Genomic DNA, 26,884 nt, shown 5'->3' on the forward strand with positions numbered 1-26,884 from the left:
TAAATTTTAATGAATTTTTATTTTTTTCAGTGTTTTTTCAGTCCATGTCCAATAAACAATCTGAAGGACAGGAAGGATGTGGAAGAAGAAAAGTGGCCCCTGCATATTTTTTTTTTATTAAAATTTTTTGTTTTCTTTTTATTTTTTTTTAATAACATTTTTTTTAACGCTCCCGGCCTCGCGCAGAAGTGCGAGCAAGAAAGAGGGATCCTCGGGAGCTGGCCTGAAGCGCTCGAGAAGTGGCGATGTAACTTTTGCCCCGACGTGGGATTCGCCGATCGGTGAGTGGTTTTTTATTAAACCCCTTCCCTGTTTTGAAATAGTTAATCTCGATTTCCATCATTTTGAAATCAATTAGAATAAAATTATTTAAAGATTAAAATTTTTTTTGATATTATGTTTAATTTATTATAAATTTTGAAATAATTTTCTCGACATAAAAAAATTTTTAATTGATTACATTGGTAAAATATTTTTAATTTTGATTTTATATAAGTTTTTAAAAACAGGGAAGGGAACAGCAACATAGTGACATCATTGACAAAAAGTATAATATTATAAAAATAATTATTATAATTATTATAATTATAATATATTATCGTAACCTTTAATATTAATATCTTTTGTCGATATTTTTTATTGTTTCTATATTATGTTATTTTTACTGTATAATTTGTTTAAAATTTAATATTTTGTAATTTTTCATATGATTCAACATAATTTTCTTTCTTTTTAAAAAAGTAATTAAAAATGTAGTTTTTTATTTTGAAAGTTAGCAATATAAATTTTTCTAATTTTTCTATATTAAATGTTTGATTTAATTAGAGTTTAAAGTTAATGCATGTGGAATTTCAAAGTTAAAATTTTTTGCTAAATTCATTTAATGACTAATTAAATGTTTTTCTTTCAGAAACAAGATTAGTTAGTTTTTTTTAAGGAATGGGGTAGTTTTTTTTCGTTTTAAATATAGCTACAGGTAGGGAAATCGGAAAAATTTGATAGTTTTTTTCGTTTTAAATATAGCTATAGGTAGGAAAATCGCGGAAAATTGTGTTAGTTAGGTTGTGTCACATGTAAGTAACTGAAATACCAGTGAAAATATATTTTACTTGAAATTTTTATCTTTATGTCACTATGTTGTGCCAAATTTTAGTTTTTAATTTATAAATTTTGTTGATTGTATTAAATTTTTGACATGTGCATGTTTAATTGACTATTATTTTCAGTTGAATCATCGTGGTGAGAAATATTTTTATACTTTGAATTTTATTAATCATTTATTTTTTCAGAAATTTGTATATTGTATGTTTCTTCTAAAAAAATATATTGCACACTTTGTTCTGATTGATTCGTAATTATTTTCGGCTTTTTAGTTTTAAAATCGTAAAATTTATTTTTTAATAATTAAATACACCACAAGGGTTAAAAAAGGCGCGATTAAAAAAAAATTGTTTAACAGTTCACTAAAAATATTCAATATCGTAAAGTCTCCGTTAATGCAAATAGGGACCCGCAATTTTTTTTTACAGAAACATAAAATGACATAAAAATATAATTAGTTGTATAAATTTACAACTTATTGTAAATTTATGGCCTAAAAATGGTATTTTAAAAAAATTATTTTACATAACTACTTATGCGTGAGAATTTCATTAAATATATTTACAGTCAATTTAGATTTTATTATCATTTCATGCAAAGAACATTTGCGTAAATACAGTCGTGTTTTATTTTCAGAAGTTTTTGAACAATAATCATTTTAAAAAAATTTTCCTTGAAAAATTTTGAATTTTAAATTCCTTTTTTCACAGTGAGCAATATATTTTTTTAAAGAAACAAACAAAAATTTACTTTACTTTAAGATTTATTTTATAAGAAGATTTATATATATGTAAATACTTTTTTTAAAGAATATTTTTATTTATAATGCCCCAAATTAATAATTGACTAAATTTTTAAACAAACCTAATATTTTGGAAAAATAAAGAGATTATAATTTCAGTTTCCTTAAAAAAATTACAATAGCGGTTAAAGTAGAAAAAGTTTTTTAAAATTATAAATATTTTTTACGATTTAGAAAAAAATCGTAAAAAATCAGAGTTTAAAGGTACATTTTATTATTATTAATTGACAATGCTTTTACTGTCAATATTATTATAGTGATAATAAAAAAATTGTCAATTAAAAAATCTTCTACTCCACTATAAAAAAATCTCAATTGAGAGAGAACGTCCATAAAAAAAATCATCAATTAAATTTAAATCATTAGTTTGGAGGAAAAAAAAAATCAATTGATAAAAACTCGTTACGTCGCAATAAAACTCTGATGAAATATTATCAATTTAAAGAAATTTTTATTACATTAGTCGCTATTTAAGGAATTTTATTTTGATTGAAGGAATCTTTTTTTCTGAATGTATAATCTGTATCATGAGATAGGACTTAATTTGTTATTTCGGACATAAGAGAAAGTTTAGAATCTTTTAAAATGTCTCGTATATTTTTTAGTGTTCCTTTATCCCCAACTAAATGAGAGAATCATTGTTAAACTAATAGGAATGAGAATAATTCTCATTTCCGTATACTCTCCCATGAAATTATAATTTGACATGAAGAAAAAAAAAATCAACACACATATAGTATGGTACGGTCGATTATTTAAGACCTCTATAAGGGACCTCGCGTTTTGCGCATGTGTTCGCATTTTATTATTTCCCCAAAGGAAAGTTGCGAGTCAGTTCCTCTCTTCTGTTTAGTGTGCGAGTTTGATATGTGAATATTTTTAACATACACGTGTCTTTTATGTTACTATAATTGAAGAAGATATATAATGAAAACGCGTATAGTGGATAGATAACGGTATGTCTTTGGGAAAAGACGAGTCGCGTGCTTTTGCTTCCGACAAGTGCATTCACTAGCTTCAGTTATTCTCAGCGACCGCCTGTGAAAACGTCGGCTTTCAAATTGTTTTTATAATATAATTACAGTTAAGTTTTGAGTGTAATTTTTTTTTTTTTCATCTATTTTGTTTATAATAATTTTTCGGGCGTGTTTTTCACGCCCACGTGGTGAAAGAGCCGCGAAAGTATTTTAGAGTGAAAATTATGGGTAAGTAAGAATGTTATTATTTCTCGCATGTGGTGCATGCAATTTTTCATTCGGAGTCGATTTCATTGAGAGATTCATTTTTTTAAGAATATTTACAATTTTTTTTTTTACAATAAAATTTTTTTAAATTATTTATTAAAATTTTGATAATTTGATACTTTATCATTTTGAATTTAATCACTGTTTTGTTATTCTGAAATTTTTAAATAGAAAATTTAAATTTGCAAAAAAAAAGTCGAAACGATTTTTTTTTAAGTATAGCATACCGGAAATTCTCAAGCCGTTTCATTGTTAATTATATATTTTAACGTATAGGCAGATGAAATGTTACGGTTTCTTAAGTGCAAATATTCTGCGGAAGTTATTTTTTAATATATATTTTTTAAAATTATAAATAAATGAATTAATAAATAAATATTAATAAATGTTTTTTTTATTTGTTATTTTATTTAATAATAATTAATTAATTAGACTGTTACGATTTAGCGATTTTTATTGGTAGAAAATTATCTGAAAATCTTGAACGTGTTCGGAGGGAAATTTTTTGTAAAATAATATATGCAGCACTTCTCGTGTTCACTTGACACTTGAGACGTTATTATCACTTGATTTTGAAGTATTCTTTTGTGTAGGCTCGAGTTTTCTTTTAGTTAAAAATTTTTTTTACACACAATGAATTTTTTCTTAAAAAAATTCTTGAAATACTTATTACAAAAATAAACTCTAATATCGATTCACTAGAATCATAGTCTCTATATCTAATTATTTAACTCTAAATATACTTCCATAATATTTTATATTTTTAATATCAATAATTAATAATAATTTTTTTTTTAATAATGCAGGGAAATTAATTTAATTTACTATATTTAATTTAAATAGTAAGTGAATTTAAATTAAATAGCAAATTCAATTTAAAACTACTATTTAAATTTAAATATAGTAAATTAAGCATAGAAAATTTTTTAGTGAATTTATAATTGTATAATTTAATTTATTGAATAATTATAAATTTTTAAACCCATTATTTGCAAATGCTATTTTAAAACATCAATTTATCACTCTTTTGTAAATAATCATTTTGTTTTTTTTTTTTTGGTCAAGAATAACTACATTTTTTTGTATTATAATTATTTATCACGAAAGGTCACGTCGGGTTACTTTTCTCACCAATAAGGAAATTTTCTTAGTTGTACGTTATATCACTCATGTATTTTTTGCGCGTTAACGTCAAAATGCTAATTTTGCATACACTTACAATGTTCTCAATTGACAAAGTTCTCTTTATTCTCCACTCAATAATTATTTTTCTTTTTTTTACCATTGAATATAAGTTTAGAAAACTTTGATAAACGCAGAAAAAAAATTTGATTTAAAATAATCAGTTACTTTATTTATCAAATAAATATTTATTTTTATTGAATAATTATTATTTGAGTTAATTCAAATGAAAATTATTTGGTTCAAGTAAATATTTATTTAATAATAGTTGGTTCTTTGGAAAATTTATCTATCTATATATTAATAGTATAATAATAATATAATAATTATTATTACAGGCCTCGGATTATACGACTATTTCCGACTTTTTTTCAAAGATACGACTTTTTTCGACTTATTTTAATAAAATGCGACTATTTCGACTTTTTTTTCATTTTTTAAAAAAAAATTTGTAAATAAAATATATTTTTTTTAGTATAAAATGCAGATCTTCAGATTTTCTTTATTTCAATTATTTAACAAATTTTTAACTAAAATTTTTCACTAAATTAATTATTTTTAATAATTTTAATGAAATACATCACAAATTCAATTATATTAAAATTATTTTTCAATTAAAATTTTTATGAAATTTAACAATTGTTTATAATTTTAAAAAAATATCAGATAAAATTACCAAAAATTTTTAATTCAAAATCATAAATCAATTCAATATCAAATAAAATTCAATTATTTTCCAAAATTTCAATTTAAAATCAAATAAAATTCAATTATTTTTAAAAATTTTAATTTAAAATTAATTATTATTAAAATTTTCAATAAAAAATCAATTAAAATTAAATTATTATCCAAAATTTCAATTAAAATTCAATTATTTCTCAAAATAATTGGAAAAATTAATTATTTTCAAAATTTTAAATTCAAAATTAACTAGAATTCAATTATTTTCCAAAATTCCAATTTAAAATCAAAAAAATTCAATTATTTTTAAAAATTTCAATTAAGAATTAATTATTATCAAAATTTTCAATCAAAAACAAATCAAAATTGAATTATTATCCAAAATTTCAATTGAAATTCAATTATTTTCCAAAATTTCAATTTAAAATCAACTAAAATCAATTATTTTTAAAAATTTCAATTCAAAATTAATTATTATCAAAATTTTCAATCAAAAACCAACTAAAATTAAATTATTATCCACAATTTCAATTATTTTCAAAAATTTGAATTTAAAAGCTTCTAAAATTTAATTTTTTTTAATTTTTTGAAATTATATAATTTCAATTATAACTCTAAGGAAATTCAATTATCTGAAATCATTTTTCAATTAAAAATGGTTTTCAAATTATTGTATTTTTTTCGCAATTTCTAATAAATTTTTTTATTGAAATCATCCAAAATTTTTAATTAAAAATCACTTGAAATTCAATTAATTTTGAAAATCTCAATTGTAAATCTTTGAATATTTAATTACATTTAAAAAATGTTATCTAAAATTATTTGATAAATTATTTTTAGTTCTGTAAAATTTAATTATTGTCTGAAAATTAACAAAATCTTTTGAAATTCAATTATTTCTAAAAATTTCAACTTTAACCCTTCCAAAAGTATTATTATTTAAAAAAAAAAGATTTATTTAAAAATCATTAAGCTGAAGAACATAACGTTAATTGTTTAACGGTTACAAAAACCAATTTATTAAAGTTTGTTCAAATTTTAATCATTACCAATCGAAAGAGCATGAAAAAATGTGTCGGAATCCATGAGTTTTATTCCAAATTTGATGTCGGAAAGATATGAAAAATCAAAATTAATTTAACCTTTCTCAAACGTTAACGATTGCGTTATCGGGTGCTTATTAAATTTTGATTTTTCATATGTTTCCGACATCAAATTTGGAATAAAACTCATGGATTCCGACACATTTTTTTATGCTCTTTCGATTGGTAATGATTAAAATTTGAACAAACTTTAATTAACACCCGTTAACGCGATCGTTAACGTTTAAGAAGCCATAACTTCTTCAATATTTTGATTTTTCATATCTTTCCGACATCAAATTTGGAATAAAACTCATGGATTCCGACACATTTTTTTATGCTCTTTCGATTGGTAATGATTAAAATTTGAACAAACTTTAATTAACACCCGTTAACGCGATCGTTAACGTTTAAGAAGCCATAACTTCTTCAATATTTTGATTTTTCATATCTTTCCGACATCAAATTTGGAATAAAACTCATGGATTCCGACACATTTTTTTATGCTCTTTCGATTGGTAATGATTAAAATTTGAACAAACTTTAATAAGCACCCGTTAACGCGATCGTTAACGTTTAAGAAGCCATAACTTCTTCAATATTTTGATTTTTCATATCTTTCCGACATCAAATTTGGAATAAAACTCATGGATTCCGACACATTTTTTTATGCTCTTTCCATTGGTAATGATTAAAATTTGAACAAACTTTAATTAACACCCGTTAACGCGATCGTTAACGTTTAAGAAGCCATAACTTCTTCAATATTTTGATTTTTCATATGTTTCCGACATCAAATTTGGAATAAAACTCATGGATTCCGACACATTTTTTTATGCTCTTTCGATTGGTAATGATTAAAATTTGAACAAACTTTAATAAGCACCCGTTAACGCGATCGTTAACATTTAAGAAAGTTTAAATTAATTTTGATTTTGATTTTTCATATCTTTCCGACATCAAATTTGGAATAAAACTCATGGATTCCGACACATTTTTTTATGCTCTTTCGATTGGTAATGATTAAAATTTGAACAAACTTTAATAAGCACCCGTTAACGCGATCGTTAACATTTAAGAAAGTTTAAATTAGTTTTGATTTTGATTTTTCATATCTTTCCGACATCAAATTTGGAATAAAACTCATGGATTCCGACACATTTTTTTATGCTCTTTCGATTGGTAATGATTAAAATTTGAACAAACTTTAATAAGCACCCGTTAACGCGATTGTTAACGTTTAAGAAGCCATAACTTCTTCAATATTTTGATTTTTCATATCTTTCCGACATCAAATTTGGAATAAAACTCATGGATTCCGACACATTTTTTTATGCTCTTTCCATTGGTAATGATTAAAATTTGAACAAACTTTAATAAGCACCCGTTAACGCGATCGTTAACATTTAAGAAAGTTTAAATTAATTTTGATTTTGATTTTTCATAACTTTCCGACATCAAATTTGGAATAAAACTCATGGATTCCGACACATTTTTTCATGCTCTTTCGATTGGTAATGATTAAAATTTGAACAAACTTTAATAAATTGGTTTTTGTAACCGTTAAACAATTAACGTTATGTTCTTCAGCTCAATTAAAAATCTGTAAAATATTTTAGTTAAAATAAAAAAAATCGACTTTTTCGACTTTTTTTTAAATATAAATCGACTAAAACGACTTTTTTTGTGCCTTTAAGTCGATCCGAGGCCTGTTATTATTATTTACCATTATTAAAATAATAAAAAAAATTTTAATTTTTTTTTTAATTAATTATTATTTTAGTTGATAAATTATTATTATTTTTATTATTATTATTTTTATTATTATTATTATTATTATTATTATTATTATTATTATTATCCTATTATTTAGAATAATTAGGCAATAATTATAAAATTTTAAAAAAAATTAAAAAATGGTTATTTGGATGAAATAATTTTTTTCAGTGCTGAAATTAGTTAAAATTAATAATAATATTAATATTAATTGTTTGTAAAATAATGAATTATTATTAAAATATTTATTAATATCAAGAATATAAAATAATGCAAATTTGAGAATTGCTGTTATTTGCAATTTTTGAATCTTATGGAAGTACATAAGCTATATTTAAAAGAAAACGAACAATTCAAATTTTCGCTCTGCTGAACATGAATTTAGGCCCGTAATAATGAAAGCCTTGTGTGCATCGTTCAGGAACAGGGATTTGTGTATTCAATATATATATATATATAGTTTTAATCGCGGGTCATCTTCTTATTCGATGGCTTTCTGCTATTTACAAGATAAATATTTACAAATTTTTTTATGTACTTCAAAACAAAAATTTTTTTTCACATATATGGATAAAATATATAGTTGAGGGAATTGTGTATTGTTACCAGTGATATCAGTAATAGTCTAATCTCATTGTCAGGTACTGACGTTATCTATTAATGATTTAATCTCTTCATGATATAATTTTAAAAACAAGTCCCATTGCTTTTAATCAATTCTAATTTTTAGTTGTAAATTTGTGTAAATTTTATTCGAGTTTTATCGTGCGTTTAAATTTAAATATTCTTTGAAAAAACAAAATTAGGTATTATGGAAATAATGAGATGAAATCATGTTTTATTTCTAGCTTCTAAAATAGAAAAAAAAGGGGGAAAAAATCCAAGATGTGAAATAATTTTCTACTATATTTTTCCTTAGATCGTATTAAATAAGTTAATTGTTTTCTTTCTTTTTTTTTTTATGAAAAAATGGTGATTAGCATTAATTATGTTTACCATGAAATTATCTTAATTAATATTAAAAGTTCGAAATGGTAAAAATCTTAGAAATTTAAATAAAATTATTTAAGTAAATTAAGTGAAATTAAAAATTTAATTAAAATTTGTAATTAAAAATAAAGTTTATTAATTGAATTTATTATAATTGCAGATAGATCTAGATTGGCATATGTGACAGCAGCGGCTGTTGGCGCTGGTACAGCATTTTTCTTTGTCTGGTGGTGGTGGACAAAAAGACAAAAAGATCAACCACCATCACGTTGGCGAAAAGTTGGCGAACTAAGTGATTTAATTTGTTTTCCCGTTAAATCATTGGGGCCAGTTAGAATGAATGCCATGGAATGTACCCCATTGGGATTAAAATCCGGTTGGCTGAGAGATAGAACCCTCATGGTCATCGATCTCAATGGGCAATTTGTCACTGGCAGACAACTGCCCAGGATGGTTCAGGTTCGTATTGCAAATTTCATATTTATAACAATAATTATTCATTCACAGTGTGTGCCATCGTATTTGATATATGGGACACAGTGTTAATTATTCACAGAAATTAACATTCGAGAGTTGTTATTATACTTTCACTCGTAATCATTTTTAGTTCACATTGAAAATATTTTAATTATATTCTTCCTACAATGTTTATATTGTTAATATTATAATAATTATTTAATGCTATTCTTTAATTATTATCATTTTAATATTTTTACTATCAAATAAATTTAGAATAAATGTATAATTTTTTTAACGAAACGCACAGAAAAAAAAATTTATTTCAAATAATCGACTATTATCAAATAAATATTTACTTGAACGAAACAATTTTTTTTGAATTAAATAAATTATATTTGGAACAATAATTTTTGTTACTGAAAAGAAATATTTGATTGACTCAAATAATAATTATTTGATACAAATAAACATTTATTTAGTACACTGAAATTTATTATTATGAAATTTATATTTATTTGATTCCAAAAAATCGGTTACTTGACTGTTATCAAATAAATATTTACTTGAACTGAATAATTTTTTTGAATTAAATAAACTGTATTTGGAACAATAATTTCTGTTCTTGAAAAAAAATATTTGATTGACTCAAATAACAATTATTTAATATAAATAAAAATACATTTGGTAAACTGAAATTTATTATTATGAAATTTATATTTATTTGATTCCAATAATCGGTTACTTGATTATTATCAAATTTACTTGAACCGAATAATTTTTATTTTAACTAAATAAACTGTATTTGGTTTAATAATTTCTATTTTTGAAACAAATATTTGTTTGACTCAAATAATAATTATTTGATACAAATAAACATTTATTTAGTACACTGAAATTTATATTTATTTAATTCCAATAAACGGTTACTTGACTGTTATCAAATAAATATTTACTTGAACCGAATAATTTTTTTGAATTAAATAAACTGTATTTGGAACAATAATTTCTGTTCTTGAAAAAAAATATTTGATTGTCTCAAATAACAATTATTTAATAGAAATAAAAATATATTTGGTAGACTGAAATTTATTATTATGAAATTTATATTTATTTGATCTCAATAAACGGTTACATGACTGTTATCAAATAAATATTTACTTGAGCCAAATAATTTTTTTTTAAATTAAATAAATTATATTTGGAACAATAATTTTGGTTATTGAAAAAAAAAAAATTTGATTGACTCAATAATTATTTAATACAAATAAAAATATATTTGGTACATTGAAATTTATTATTATGAAATTTATTTGATTCCAATAATCGGTTACTTGATTATTATCAAATTTACTTGAACCGAATAATTTTTATTTTAACTAAATAAACTGTATTTGGTTCAATAATTTCTATTTTTGAAACAAATATTTGATTGACTCAAATAATAATTTATAAAATAAAAATTTATTTAGTAATAATTAACCAATTATTTGAAATTTATTTAAAAAAATTAAATTTATTTATTTACAAAAACAGTTCCCGTACTCCAAATGGACCAAAAATAATTTTTTTTTCAGTTTTGTACAGTAATGAAAAAATAATATAACGGTTAAATATTATAATTATACCATTATAAAATTTATTCTTTCTTTCATGTGACTGGAAAAATAAGAGAATTGTATCAACAATTGTTTTTATTTTCAAATTAATGAGTATTTTATATGTTTGTATATATAATAATAATAATAATAATGCGGATGTTCGCTTCATTGAACCGTTATTCGTGTCGTTTAAAGAGTAGCATTTAATATTTATTATTAATGATGATGAAAAAACAACTAAAATATATTTAAAATTGATGTTTCATCATAAATCCGCTAAGTTAACAACCCAGAAAGAATAAATTGTGATGCTTGTACAGCTGCGATTACTATTTGTAAATTGATCAATCTCTTATCTTTTATATTCAATTCTTAACTAATGCATCTCTTTTTGTCTTAATTTACACCCAGTTGACAATATTTGACATGTTTCACTGTGAATGATTAAAATCATAATTACTTGCTGATGATAATATCTGTCATTTATAATTATAGTCTTTATTTTCTTTTTTATACTCTGCCGAGAATTTCTCTAGCAGAAAATATGACATTGTCATTTTTTTTTCCCTACAGAAATTATTTCCGTTTTTTTGTTTTTCTAATTTTTTTCTGATTTTTTTATTTTTCTTCTTATTTGTAGTTTTTATAGTTAACAGTTAAAAAAAAGAGTAAAGTAAATCTCATACTTTTGGAGGAAAAAAAACACTTTTGATAAAAAAAAAATAAAATTAATTTTTGGATTATAAATTCAGAGTGTCGATTATGTAATTTTATTTGACTTTGATGTCAAAATTAAATTCGTTTTGGTGTTAAAATCAGATTTTTTTTACGAATTCATTTTTTTATTGCAATTTGACGTCAAATTTAAATTTATTTTTTGATTGCAACACAGAAAATTAAAAGGCATTAAAATAAGCTGCAACGTTTATTGTTTTAATACAATTTTACTTATTTTAATACCAAAATGGATTAAAATAAGCAAAATTGGATTAAAATAATAAGCGTTGCAGCTTTCAATTTTCTGTGAATTTAATAATCAAATTTTAATTTTTTTTTGCAATTTTAAGTCAGATTTAAATTCAATCAATAAATACAGTGAAACCCACGTATATCGGATTCCAAGGGACCGGTAAAAAATCCGATATAAGCGGTAATCCGAATTATGCGGGTCCGATATACGTGGGTTTCACTGTAAATTAAAATTTAATATTTAAATTGAATATAAATAAAAATAAATTTGATTTTGAAATCATAGTTAAATCAAATTACATAATCGACACATTGAATATTTTTAATTCTATTGGAAATTGAATTTTTTTTTTGAAATTAAAAAATTTATTAATGATGTATTTTTTTTTTTATTTTAAAGGTATCGCCAAGTGTATCGGAATCGTATTTGACATTAAGAGCACCGGGAATGATGGCTGTGTCAATTGATCTTGCAAGGATTCGGGGAAAAAGTTTTCGGGCCGCAGTTTGGGGCCAAGCGGTACACGCATGTGATTGCGGCGAAGAAGTTGCAAGATGGCTATCCCGTTTTCTTCTTCAAGAAGACGTTGGACTTAGACTCGTTTATTATCCGTTAGATCGTCCATCGCGAGAAGTGCGAACTAAAAACAAGATCTTCCCGTTGGCTGAAACGATCGACACGGTATGTTTCTGAATTTTTTTTTTTTTCCTTTTTTTTAATAGTCCAATTTTATCTGTCGTCGTAGCGATTCTTGAGATTAACGGAATATGCGAAAACCATCTGGCAATTGTGGAATGAGTTTTATGTTTTGAAAATTGCACATATGTATGATTTTACGATGATATTTGATTTGAGATTACAGGAAGTCGACTTCACTTTCTTGCGAATGATTTTTCGATCAATTTTGATACAGTTATGCAGATGGAAAAATGAAAATTATTCTTTATTAATTTATTTTAGTTTATCCCATAAAAATCATTAGTTAAAATTTTCATTTTAAAGAATTTTATTAGATATAATTATTTTTTAGACGAATATTTATTTTTCCAATTAACATTTGACTGAATTAATTTTTAAACAAATTTTTACTTAACATAATTCTTATATATCGAAATTTTATTTGGCAGAATTCTTAAAACGCCGAATTTTTATTTGTCCGAAATTGCAAATGGCCGAACAAACAATCGATTTCGGCGCGATTTTTAAAATCAGCCAATCAAAAATTATCCATAAAATTGTGATTGGCTGATTTTAAAAATCGCGCCGAAATCGATTGTTTATTCGGCCATTTGCAATTTCGGACAAATAAAAATTCGGCGTTTTAAGAATTCTGCCAAATAAAATTTCGCTGCCTAAGAATTCTGTTAATTAAAAATTCTTTAAAAAAGAAATTCTGACAAATGTTAATTTGAAAATTTGAAAATTCGTGTAAAAAATAATTATATGTAATGAAATTGTTGAAAATGAAAATTCTCACCAATAATTTTTATGGGATAATCATGCACCTCATTTTATCAATTGGAACGGATTTAATTTGTGTGGATTTTAGAAGAAACGGAAATTTTCGAATAAGAGAGATGCAAACAAAAAACGAATTCTAATTTTAATTCTAATTTTGAAGAATTTTTTTATTTTACAGGGAGCATATCCTGATGCAACTAGTTATACATTGTTAAATGAAACGTCATTAGCAGATTTAAATAATCGTTTGGAGGAACCAGTAAATACGTTAAATTTCCGAATGAATTTTGTAGTGAAGGGAGCAGAGGTGTTGGAAGAGGATTTTTGGGATTGGATAAAAATTGGAAATACGATTTTTCGTAATGTAAAGCCATGCACGAGATGCATTTTTACGACAGTTGATCCCGAAACTGGGAAAAAAAATCCCAAAGTCGAACCTCTTAAGACACTCAAAGGGTAATTTTCACTCATAATTATAAAGTCATTTATAAAATTTTTATTCATTAATTTAAAAAAATTTTTGTATGATAAATGTAACGTAGTAAGTATAATAATAATGATAATATATTAACACATAGTAATTGTTTAATAATTAAAAAATTTTTCATTGAAGGTACCGACAAATAACGGATCCTGAAATACGTTCAGCGACAGGAGAGAGTCCTATTATGGGAATTCACTTAGGATTAAGAAGTAAAAATAGCACAGTTCGCCTTGGTGATCCTGTTTATGTTAATATTTTGGAAAAGGAAGAAGCAATTTTGAGTACGCCTCCATAGCATCATCGATGGGGTTCGTGTGATGAAGAAATTGTCCTCGATACCGAGGACATGGAGCAAATTACTTGATAATTTGTAATTTATTATTGAATATTTTACAAATTGCATTAAAAAAAAAAAAAAAACGGATGAGAAACATTTTTTATACCAGTGGAAGAGATTTTTTCTTCCACTTTTTTTTAAATCGTAAATCAATATTTTTTGATAAAATGGATAAAAAGTACAAATGTGATTGAACAATTTTTTAGTATTTAAAAAAAAAAGTAAATAAATTACAAAATAAGCAAATATAAACAAAAGTTCAAATAATTGCCGTGAGAATTATTTTCTTAATTTGAAAATTTAAATCATGGATGATATTAATGAAAAATTAAGAATTAAATTTTTGTAAGAAAAAAAAATGGTTTAAAACTTAATTTAATAATTATATTAATTAAACTGGCACTACAATGACTTATTGGTCGACAATTATTTGTACAATAAATATATAATAACTTATTATAAAAATTCATATAATTGTTCGTGTAAATATCTTCACATTGTTATTTATGTCTGTTGTACCATTTTTGTTTTTATAATTTGAAGAAATTGTCATTTTTAAGACTGATTTGAAAAAATTTAATCGTAATTATTATATTCTATATGCAATTTTATTAAATTTAAAAATTTGTTAATAAACTCAGAGTTTATTAATCTATTTGCACAAATGTATGATAAAGTGTAATAAAATTTAATGGAATTGAATAAAAATTTAATAAGATTTGATAAAATTGAATAGAATTTATTTTACCAATTAATTACATTTTTTTTTTATTATAATTATAAAATGTAAATTATTAATAAATTATTCATTTGTAAATAAATAATTACTTATAAAAATTATTATTTGTAGATTTTTTTTCACAAATGATAAAATGTTTTAAAAAGGGTTTAAGAAAAACTCAATTTTTCAATTTTATTACAATAATATTATGTAAATATTTATTTACACTACAAAATAACAAAGACCATGTACACTGGGAAATTATTCTGTCAACTTAACTAAAAAAAAAATAAAAAAAAAAAAATATGGTTCACACAATTCAAGTGATGTCGAAATCTTTTTTTTGAAAAATTTCCCATACTAAATAAGATATGTTTTTTTTTAATTTGACAATTTTCTTTTTTCCTTGGCATCAATTGGTTTATTATTATTATTATTAATCTATATAATTTTTTTCAATGGGTTTCCGAGCCTCCTTAGATCTGCATTATTTTCTTCTGATTTTTTATCTACAGCCTTTTAACAAGATTTTTATCATAAAAACATGTCACAATGGGAATCTATAATATGTATATTTATATTTATAATAAATGGTAAAAACAATCAATGCCTGGCACTGTTGCAGCAAATACTATTTACAAGTTTTTGTCTTTCTGACTGATTTTAGCCATTACAGAAATCTTTTTTCGATTTTTTTTTTTTTTTTTTTTTTGATATTTCTTGAATGAAAAAATTCAATTTTAATATAAAATTGAGTAATTAGATTTTATCGGTAAATTTAATTATTTTATAAAATAATCTGTCGTGAAGTAGTAAAATTCTATTTTTATTTAATGGAATAAAAAAATTATTGTAAGTGAATAAAATTGTTTTTTAAAAGATGGAATCGAAGAAAGATTTTTGTAAATTACCAACGAACAACGCGACAACTATCACATAGTCTAGCATACTTTTTCAATATTTTCGACGAGAATCGAAAATTTCTTTTTTGAAAAAGATGTCAGACACCCCGCAGATGATCAGATTAGTAATTAATAATGACTACACTATTACGCACAGCTTCTGAGCAATTTCATATTTCATTTAAGCCAAGATATTTTCAATTTTTAATAATCTTTACTGACAATTTTCTGTTTCTCTTTTTTTTTTTTTAATGACCATAATGTAAGAGATTTTACTTTATTTAAATTTATTAATATTTTTAGTTGATTTAAAAATTGCGAAATTAAATTGAAGTAAATTTTTAAAAATAATGTTTTAAACAATTTTTTAAATAATTTTTTAAACAATTTTAAAAATTGTTTTTCTTTTCTTTAGTTTTTTAAAAAAAGTTTTACTGAAGTTTTAGATGAACTTTTTTGTAAAATTTAAATTTACAATTATCTATGAATTAAATTCTCTTTTGTAGTAAATACAAACAAGAGAGAGAGAGAGTGTTTGATAAAAATATGAAAGTTTCGTCGAAGTAAAAATAGAAAAATGGTGAAATTAAATAAAAATTTGTGACGTTGACTGTTTTTGACGAAATACTTTCGGGTGGTTTTTTTTTGGGGGGGGGGGGGAGACAACTATACAATTTATAATAGGGAAAAATTTGTGTGTGTGTGGTGAAAATTCTTCGCATTGTCGCCAATAATTCACCATACTGGTTTTTCTTGATATGAAAAAATTTTTAAGACGGAGCGATAATGCACTTTTTTTTTCTTAAAAAAAAATTCATCGACAATTTTTTTCTTTCTTCTTTTGATGATTCTCAAATGGCTAAGGAGTATCATCAAATTTCAGATTTTTTTTTTCCTACTTTTACGAGATATATATGAGCTTCCTAATTTAGACGTGTCCTAGATGATGGAAGTGATTAGTCGCGCCTTGAAGTTGACAATTCGTTCGCTGGTTGCTGCCAAACGCTGAAAAAAATTAATTTATTAATTATTTTTGTTATTTTAATTAATTTATTTATTATTTTAAGGGCAGATCAAAGTCGAAGTAATTTTTACATAGATTTTAATTATTTTTTGAAAAATTGTTTTTTTTTTAAAGTAGGAATTATTTTTATTTGTAAATAAAATTAATTTGTAATTTTTTTTTGTAAATGATTGTGAATTTAAATAATTTATTTTATTGTTACAAAATTACAGTAATATTTTGTTTTTTTTTCAAAAAAAAAAGATTTTCCAGTTGTGAAATTGTCTTTTTTTTTAGAAAGTTTAGAAATATTTTTCTATTTTTCTAAAATAAGTTGATTAGGTAAATATTATGATATGTTGAAGAAGTTAAGTGTCGATGTTGGCAATTTTTTTTTTTAACTTGAGAAAACAATTATTTTTTTTTTTCTCTCAAACTTTTTCCTGACGTCAAGGACAATAGTTGTAATATTTGGACAAATTTATAAATAACAGGACAGTGTAATTTTGATATAGAAGCTCTTTGGGATCTGTTGTTGCGTGCCAGGAGCGAATAGCCCCGGAACTTGCATAAGTCAACCGGCAAATGAACGGACAAACTATTTCATAGAGAAAGTCCCGTACATTTTTACTTTCCATCGATCTAAGACTTATTACATAATTGCAATTATATCTGGAACATTGTAGATTCGCGCTGGTCACGTCTTATATATATATATTAATTATTATCACATAGTTAACCCCTCTTTATAAATCATTATTTTATTATGGAAAATTTCGACTATTCATATATATATTTTTTTTTCATGAAAGAAGAATTGTATATTTAAAATTTTTATTATACTTTTTATGTAATATTCATTGAGTAATATATTATCTAATTATATGTACATTAGGTAATTAATGTTATTTAATTTTTTTGAATAATTAAGTAACATATAATTGATTTTAAAATAATTAGGCAAGTATTTTGTGTTTGATTGACTTTTCAATTTTAATTAAGTTTTCAATGACCTGATTTTTTATTAATTTAGTAATTGTGCGAATTATGTAAATAATTATTTATTACTCACTTATTACTTAATTATTTAATTATTATTTAATTATTTCGTATCTTCTACTTAAAAATTATTATTAATTTATTATGAAAAATTATTTTTTTTACATTTTTGCATTTACTTTTTTTTGACGTATTTTAAACATACGAAAAGCGGTTAAAGAAATTAAAAAATAGAAAAATTTTCTATTTGATTAATAAAAAATGATTTTTCCAAATAAAGGAAGTGGATACGTCAGTGAGAGATAGCAAATACCGTGAGACTCTTGAAGCAAACAGGATGGTAAATACGTGCTTCATTTGGAAATTATTATCATCACTATCAAGTGTGAATATAAATTTAAGTGTCGTGATATTAGTGAATGAATACAGAAAATTTTTTAGTTAATGGAATATTTAATTTTAGGTAAGTATAAAAACAATTTTAATTAATTAAATTAATTAAATAAAATAATAAATAAATGATTAATTAATTATTAATTAATTAATTATTTATTTATTTATTATTAATTAATTATTTATTTATTTATTAATAATTAATTATTTAATTCCTAATCATATTATTATATTTTGAATATCAGTTTAATAAATTGTTGATTTATTATTAAAAATGTTGTCATTTATTAAATTGCATTAATTTAATTATATAATTTAGATTTGTTTATGAGCACAGGAGATTTATATTTGGTTTGATATTAATTAGAAAAATGATTTAATTATTATATGAACTCCTATTCCATTTTGCTCGGTAAAAGGATTTCTTAAAAGTTGAATTAAACCCTTTATAATTTTATTATAATGAAATTGAAAAATTGCAAATGAAATTGAAAGTGAACGAGTTTTATAAACACGTTATAATCAACGACCTTTATTATTGTATATAAGTTGATTTCAATTTACGACACATGAATGACTTTTCCGTCCCATATATCACTTGCCCAATATATTTTTACATACGATTAATATGCTCAAGTGTTAGAAAATAAATTATTATGAATATCATTAAATAATGTATAATTAGGTCTGTAATTAAATTTTATTGTTCTTTTCATAAATTAATTATTATTTAGTATTATTTAAAATTTTTCACTTAATTAATAATATAATAATAAATTCAATTAATTTTAATAATTCAATTAATTAATAATAATTTAATAGTAAATTCAATTACTATTTAATTATTCAGTTAATTAATTTAATTAACTCTCTAAATCTGAATTAGTAAAAATGTTTACTAATTTAAATTAGTGACACACTTTTTGCTTTAGAATTAGTTAAATTTTACTAATTGTTAGTAAAAATTACTAATAATTAGTAAAATTTGACTAATTGAGAAGCAAAAACTACTAATTCAAATTAGTAAACTTTTTTACTAATTCAGATTTAGAGAGAATTTATAAATTGCAATTAATTGTTAAATTTTATTATAATTCTTGATTGTAAATATTAATTAATGAAAATCTAATTGTACTAATCGCAAATAATTGCGATTATTTTTATCATTGGAATTAATTTAAATAATCCGATTCTTTTATCTATTCTGAATAATTAAAAGTGTCATTGAATGAATGAACTAAGGAAAAAATTGACGTCAAAGATTATTGAACTCTACGAATAGTGATTAGGTATTTTTAATTTGGAAAAAAATCATAAATATTAATTTCTATTCCATCTGAGTTCAATATAACCATTAGGGAAGTATTTCTTATAATTGAAATTAAAATTCAAACAATTTAATATGTAATACTTACGAGTATGAGGTCCTGAATAAGATTCGAAATTCCTCGATTTGCTATGACAAAAAGCCTCGTGATTGGTCCGGGAACAGCTTCCTGTCCACCTCCTGGCGATGGAGCGCCAGCCGCTGGGTCTGATTGACCACTGCTACTACTTCCGCTTCCGGCGACCAACTGTAATCATCGCGCGATAAAATTAGCCAATAGAGTTGTAAAAATCACATATATTTTTTTTTTATATACAGGTGATTTTTTTTTAGAAAAAAAAAAAAATTAAAGGCAAATGCAGGATTTCTTTGGGAGTAATTATAAAGGAATATACAGTTGCGGCTCCACGTCCAGCTCCAGCGCTCCCGACACTACGGTGCTATAAATCCTTAATCCTTGCTATATATTATATTTATTTATAAATATATATAATCCATCAATCCTGCTGCTCTTCGATCCAATCTTTAAAAAGTGCTCCTTTGTTCTTTGTAAAAAATTCCATTTGAAAAAAAAAAATTCATTTTAGAGTCCTTTCGCAGTATGCTGTTTGCAATTTTTATTTTTAAAATTATTGATGACCAAAAAAAATTTTCAGCACACTTCGAATAGAAACTATATTTGAGCGTAAAATATTTATATCTATAAATAATTTGCAGCTCTATATATATACATCATTTTTTCAGTGACCATTCCCAATTTAACGTTCTTTTTTGAACAGTGAAAAAAGAATTTTATTCTAAAAAATTGTATTGATTCTTATTAATAATTTATTCTATTAATGAGAATTTTAAATTTAGAATAAAATTTCTTTTTGTCAATAATTTATTCTGATGGAAATTGTTGAGAATTGTTACTGAATTGATCCTATGAGAAAAATGCAAGGGGTTTTTTTTTCCTGTCAAATTTTGAAATTTAATACAAATTAAAAATTCATTTGAAATATGCGTTTAATTTTTTTTTTGGAAATTATAAAAAATTAAAAGAAAGGAAAATTATTTTTTTTTAAATTTAATCGCATGACGGAATTTTTATTCTACTGACAAAAAATACATTTGCTTTATTTAAAAAAATATAGTGCACAAGTCAATATAACAATGAGAATCGTGATAACGAAGGGCCCAGACGAGATCCATTAGCAGTTGGTTCGCCAAGTTTTTTTTTTTTATTTTTTATTTTTGTCAGCAGTGATTGTCAGCGTTGCGTCGGGACCGTTGGCAGAGTGGAACGTCTGGATAGCAATGGAATCGGATTGGATGGGGGGTTATTTTTTTTCTTGAATAATTTATGAATGATTCGAACGAATAGATCAGTCAAATGATGAATGATTTGAGTTACGATTAAGGTTTAATAATAATTAATATCAAACAATTATATTAGAAACAATTTTTAATGAAACTAATCGTAATTATGTTATTAATTTTTTATATATTTATTTTACTATTACAATTTTGAAAACCATTTTTAAATTTTACCATTTTAAATTATTTTACCAGTTTTATTATTATTTTACCACTATTATTTATTATAATTATTTTCTAAGTTGTTTTATTACGTGATTGTTGCATATTTAACCGAAATCGCAACTCTTAACTTGTACTTTTGGGATGTTGTACTTTTTTAACATTTTTAATAATTACCGATTTTTTAAGCACCTTTTTAACCTTTTCTTTTTAAAGTAAAAAAATTAAAAATTTTAAAATACATTTAAAATAAAAGATTAAAAAATTTGTTATGTTAATTTAAAAGAAGTAAAAATAAGTAATAAAAATTATAGTAAAAAAAGGTTTTTGACAATTAGAAAAATATTTTTAATTATTAAATTAGATTACATTTACATTCGAAACATTTTTTTTATGTGCACTTGGTTAATGAAACATTAATTAATACAATCAACACTTATTTCAGGATAATATTACTTACTTGATAAGTAAAATTCCTTTTGTTTATATCCAAGCCCTTTTTTTCTTTAATTGAAAATTTTTTCGAGGCACATTTTTTTTTTTTTTTTGTAAAAGTACTACAACTTTCCAAAGTACATATATGAAATAAATTTAGAAAATGATGATGATGATGATGATAATGATGATAAACAATATAGGAATGGTAAAATGGGAAAATGGAAATGCAAACAATGCTAATATTTCATAATTCAAAGAGACTTTTGCAATTATTTTCATTATTTTTATGATTTATATTTTTCATCAAGCTTTTCTTTTTAAACACGCAAACGCTTATATTGTGAAAAATATTGCAAAAGTATTCTTGATATGCAATTCATGCAAGTGTTGAAAATGAGAATAGAATAACAGGCAATAGAGAAAAATTTGAAAAAAAAAATTGTTTAGAAGAAAGAAAATGTAGTATTAGTATAGAAAAATGTAGAAAAGAAGATAAAAAAAAAATAAAATTAGAAACTAATTAGAATATTAGAAAATTTTGGAGAAAAAAAAGTAGATAGAAAAAAAAGTTGAGGCCAAAGTAAGGAGTGGATTAGTTTTGATAGATTTTGAAAGGAAAATAAGAAAGGAATAAGAGTAAACTGTTATTGTCGATAAAGTATTTCGACTATAATTGAAAAGCTACAAATAGTAACGAAAAAAAAATACTACAAAAGTTATAAAGTGAAAATGTGATTATAAAGGCAGTCGTGATTTTTTTTTGAGTGAAGTGTTAAAGAGGTGCTACGAGCAAATAATTAACAGCTACGTGCAATAAAATTAGTGTTTTTCTCCAGGTATAGGGTGCTTCTGCATTAGCAGTTGCAAATACAGCAATTAAAGAATATGAAAAAGAAAATAGAGAAAATGCGGTGCAATGTATATGTAATGTTTTTTTTTTTGTTCTGTGTTCTCGTTGAATTGAATTTGATAGAAAATATAAAAATGTTTCTTGTAAATTTTCACACTAATTATTAAATTAATTTCATAATTAATTAAATAATTAACAAATTAATTTAATAATTACGTCAAAAGTTATTTAAGAATTATTATTAATTATTATTAAAGTAAAAAATTGATTGAAAAAAAAATAAAATTAATAAAAAAAAAAAATAATAAAGGGTGTAATGGTGCTGTGTTGGTAGTGAATTTGGCGGTGGTTTTTTTTTTAATTTTTTTTTTTTTTTTTGACGTTGGTAGGAAGGATTTGGCGTACCGATGGTCTCGTGGCGTTTCCGGGCGCAGGGGCTGCTGGGGCAGCTGGCGCAGGGGGGGCACCTGGGGCGGCGGGTGGGGGAGCAGGGCCCACATCACGTGATGCGCTAAGGCCCAACCCGAGGCTTTGTGTACCAGCTACCACGCGGTACACTGTGCCCGCCGCTCTTGCCGCCCCGTCGGCTGCTTGCTAGGGAGACAGACGATCATGGTTTTATTTCTTTTTTCTCCTTCAAATAATTGTTATCGATCACTGCAAAAAAATTCATGTCTCGCGATTCGATGTCCCCATATACAAATTTATCCACACACAAAAAAAAAAAAACAAAAAATTCGCTTTTGCTGCAAAAATTTTGTTACAGGACTTGTTCTCGTTCATTCATTATATATTTGGTCATCATTTTTTTTTTTTTTTTTTACTGACACACTTCAGCCCTTTTTACTTTTTTTTAATTATATTTATCAATTTATATTATTTTATTATTACAATATATTTCTAGAATTATTATTATTATTACTACACGGAAGAAAATTTTTATCTGGATATGTTTCTCTAGAATAACGAAAACTTTCCCTGTTTTAGTGAAACATATCGCAGGTGAAATTTTTTTCCGTGTATATTATTATTATTACTAATATTAATATAGTTTATATGATTTTTATATTTATTAATTATTTATATTAATATTATTATATTGTTTATAATTGTATGATTGATCATATGAGGAAGGAAGCTGATAATCGTGTTATTTTTATTTATACAAATTATTAATTGTCACATATTTTATTATTTTTTTTTTTAAATAATTTTTGTCGTGAAAAAACCTATCCCTACTGGGATTCGAACCCTCAATTTCGGATCGTAAGTCGAGAACGCTGACCACTAGACTAAAGTACTTTATAGATAGTTTTTTATATTACCGATTTATTAGAGTAACGGGTGTTAAAGTTTTCAGTTTTTTTCAGTAATTATATATTTATTCACAGAAAATTATAAGGTATTAAAATAAGCTGCAACGCTTATTATTTTAATCCAATTTTGCTTATTTTAATAACAAAATAAATTAAAATAAGCAAAATTGGATTAAAATAATAAGCGTTGCAGCTTATTTTAATGCCTTTTAATTTTCTGTGTTTTTAATTATTTTAAATTTTAATAAATTTTGGGATTTTTTTTAATAATGATTAATTTTTTTTTTTTTTTTTTGAAAATTCCTTGTTTCTTTGGATGTAGTGTAAAAAGTTTATCACTGTGGTATTTAAACAATCCGGTCAATCAAGATAGTGAATAAAAACTAGTTTCGCTAATCATGGGAGAGACGGGCGAAAATTCTTGTCAGGGATTAGCTCTCTATACATAGGTGATTGTTATACTAGATAGTTTTGTTGAATTCCTATAACACTTTTTGATTTCTTGATTTTCTTTTCTTATTTTTTATTTTATTTTTATTTCATTATTTATTTTGTATTTATTATTTATTTATTATTTATTTATTATTTATTTATTATTTATTTATTATTTATTATTTATTTATTATTATTTCGATTTTTACTTGGATAGAAAAATTTTAACTGCCCTTGCGTATGAATAGATTTTTGAATAAAAACAAAGCTAAGTTTTTTTTTTATTCAAAGAAGTATTAATTTGAATTTTTGGTATAATAGTAAAAGGCTTTCTGTCAGCTAAAATATACATAGAATTTTAGTCGAGATATTGAAAACGAAGTCACGCGTTGCTTTCACGATTATCTTCATATAATCAAGCCATCTTCTGCACGCGGTCAGCTTCGAGGTCACAAAACCTTGGAACGGAAACTAGACATAGATTAGACTTTCACCTCGTCTGCAACATTCGCGACGTCTATTTTTGCCCTTCTTAGTTTTATAACTTTCGTTTTCAAATATAGAAATTTACATTTTTTTTTCTTTTGTTAGAAAAAATTAAAAATCACGTAAACAATTATTAGATATTTGTTTTTAGAAAAATAGATTTTTAAAGAAAAATTACCTTGTAATTATTTTCGAAAATAGAGCAATTTGGGATTAATTGAAAATTAAACTGAAAGAACTTGAATTTATCGACCTTCAAGGGACATTAGATGAATAATGATTCAGATTCTATAATTCGATGTAAATGTACACCTTGACATAATAGCCATTCAAGTAAAAAGTCATCGTATTTTTTTTTAACACGAATTTAAAAATTTTAATTCTTTTTTTAAATTTTTATTTTTTTTTTTTTAATAAACACGATTATTCAGCTGGGATTTTTGTTTTTAAAAAAAATTTGATAATATAAAAAATGATTTTGAAAAAAAAAATTTTCAACTTACCCTGATAATGTCGAAAAGAAAGTTTCCTGATCCGGCACCACTTCCACCCCCAGATGATCCATTTGAATTTAGGAATCTTTTGTTTCGATTTTCATCGTCACTATCGTCAATATCGTCTAGGGGTGCAAGTTCCTGTTCGGCGGCTTCATTTTGCTTTTCGTCGGCAAATTGAACTCGAATTTCATTATTTTGCGATTCCGCTGCTGCCGATTCTTTTGGTTGATCGTCCGAGCTCACAGCTTCACTTACACGATTTTCAGCTTCTGGATTTATGTCCTGAAATATGTGAACATTTTTTTTTTTTTATTTCCTTTTTTCAATTATTGCCATTTATGAAAATTGTTTGAAATTTATGTTTTGAATGAATTTTTTAAGAATTAGAAATTATTTTTTTATTTTCCAGAAAATAAATTTCAAACATATATACATTTATGTTGCACATGAAATAACACAAAAATCTTGCTGTTATAACGTTTGTATAATGAAATTAAACACACAATGTTGAAAGAATAAAATGTTAAAAGAAAAAATTCACGAATGAAAATATTAAAAATTTAGGTGCATTAATTTTTTTAAAGTCTTATTTAAACATGCTTTAATCACATGCAAATAAGGCGATATTGCATTATTTTTTTTTTCATCAGAAAGATTATAAAAAGGATTTCCTGTAAAATCGACAAGCGATGAAAGTGTTATTGAATAATTAATTCGGTAATATATTAATTACCGTATATAGTGTGTCGAGAACTTTGATCTCTTGTAAAAATTACTATATTTCCTTCAAGTTTTTAATATAAAAATACAAAAATTAAATTCCATTTTAGAGATGAAAAATTCAGTTGATAAAGAAAATAGATAATCACATTTGTTTTTTTTTTTTAATTATGTGAGTCCCATTTGCATCAAAGAGGGATGCATCGTGTGTATCGTCTCGAATACTTTCACGATGTTTAACTTCGAAGAAATAGTTAAGAGAAGGATCTCATATTTTGAAAAGAACCTGTCATTATATTTTAAAAATTTGCTTATTGTAATTTTTTATACAAATTTTTAAAATACGATTTTTTGTTATTTCTTATATTTTCCTTTTTTTAAACCGTTTTAGAAAAATTAAAAAAAGAAATTAAAAGATATTTTTTTTTTTATTAAAAGAAATAATAAAAATAATATTTTTTGTAATATTTTATGAAATTTATTACTCGTGCAGTTTCTAATGATGAAAAAGAATTGTTGCGCCTTTTCAAATTACGTATATTAATAAACTGTAACGCACAATGGTAAAAAGATAATCAAAGAAATATTTTTCGAAAGAGAAAGCCGCGCTTGTATATTGAAATTGAATAGACTACAAAGTATTACGTTTTACTAATGAAACATTATTATCACGTTTTATATTTATTTATCTATTTTGCTTTTTAACTAGATCTGAATACGGACATTTTTATATTAAAATAAATTCTATGTATCATATTTATTGACTTTCTCTTAAGATTCCATGAGTGATTGTCTTGTGATTTTATTTTATTCGATCGAATTTTTTCTGTTCGTGAAAAAAAAATAGAATAATATTAATTAAATTCTTCGGTGAGAATTTTTAGAAAAATTATAAGAAATATTTTTAGGTTCATTTTCAATATAGAGAACATAGTGAACGAGATGAAATCGAAAGTGAAATAGACAATAGGCGAGATATATATGGAAAAGCGAATCGATTTAAAATAATCAATCACATTCTAACTGTTCAGTATCGAGTATCGCCTTCTCCTTGTGTTGAAAATCCTTTTCATATAAATTCTTCTAAAATCCCAGCATCCAGGATTGTTGCT

At 23.8% G+C, this 26,884-nt stretch overlaps 2 protein-coding genes and 1 long non-coding RNA gene across 4 annotated transcripts in view; 2 read left to right on the plus strand and 1 right to left on the minus strand.

Annotated features, from left to right (window-relative positions):
• The window catches only part of LOC127284481 (uncharacterized), a 9,228-nt gene extending 8,953 nt beyond the window's left edge, over positions 1-275 (plus strand). Inside the window, exon 6 of the long non-coding RNA XR_007843488.1 lies at positions 31-275. This is a non-coding gene — a long non-coding RNA (uncharacterized LOC127284481). The remainder of the gene's footprint in view (positions 1-30) is intronic.
• A 2,447-nt stretch (positions 276-2,722) lies between these two features.
• Positions 2,723-16,450, plus strand: LOC127284457 (mitochondrial amidoxime reducing component 2). Its single transcript, XM_051309899.1, has 5 exons — positions 2,723-3,108; positions 9,019-9,317; positions 12,285-12,566; positions 13,525-13,802; positions 13,960-16,450. Exons 1-5 carry the CDS (start codon positions 3,105-3,107, stop codon positions 14,123-14,125), a joined length of 1,029 nt encoding a protein of 342 aa, XP_051165856.1. The 5' UTR covers positions 2,723-3,104; the 3' UTR covers positions 14,126-16,450.
• The window catches only part of LOC127284458 (actin nucleation-promoting factor WAS), a 35,765-nt gene continuing 23,123 nt past the window's right edge, over positions 14,243-26,884 (minus strand). For both annotated transcript variants that reach the window (XM_051309901.1, XM_051309900.1), the window contains 4 exons: positions 25,059-25,334; positions 22,727-22,915; positions 19,601-19,759; positions 14,243-16,795 (listed from right to left, as the gene is read on the minus strand). In XM_051309901.1, the coding sequence (XP_051165858.1) occupies positions 16,730-16,795; positions 19,601-19,759; positions 22,727-22,915; positions 25,059-25,334 (690 nt within the window). In that variant the 3' untranslated portion in view covers positions 14,243-16,729. The remainder of the gene's footprint in view (positions 16,796-19,600; positions 19,760-22,726; positions 22,916-25,058; positions 25,335-26,884) is intronic.

This window comes from Leptopilina boulardi, unplaced genomic scaffold (assembly GCF_019393585.1).
Source record: "Leptopilina boulardi isolate dan_hultmark-lab unplaced genomic scaffold, ZJU_Lbou_2.1 LbouV2_325, whole genome shotgun sequence".
NCBI lineage: Eukaryota > Metazoa > Arthropoda > Insecta > Hymenoptera > Figitidae > Leptopilina > Leptopilina boulardi.

What these genes read in the sequence shown, in the direction of transcription:
- LOC127284457 (XM_051309899.1), top strand. An exon ending in AACTGCCCAGGATGGTTCAG is followed by an intron (nt 9,318 to 12,284) that starts GTTCGTATTGCA and finishes TTTATTTTAAAG; the next exon opens with GTATCGCCAAGTGTATCGGA. An exon ending in TGGCTGAAACGATCGACACG is followed by an intron (nt 12,567 to 13,524) that starts GTATGTTTCTGA and finishes TTTATTTTACAG; the next exon opens with GGAGCATATCCTGATGCAAC.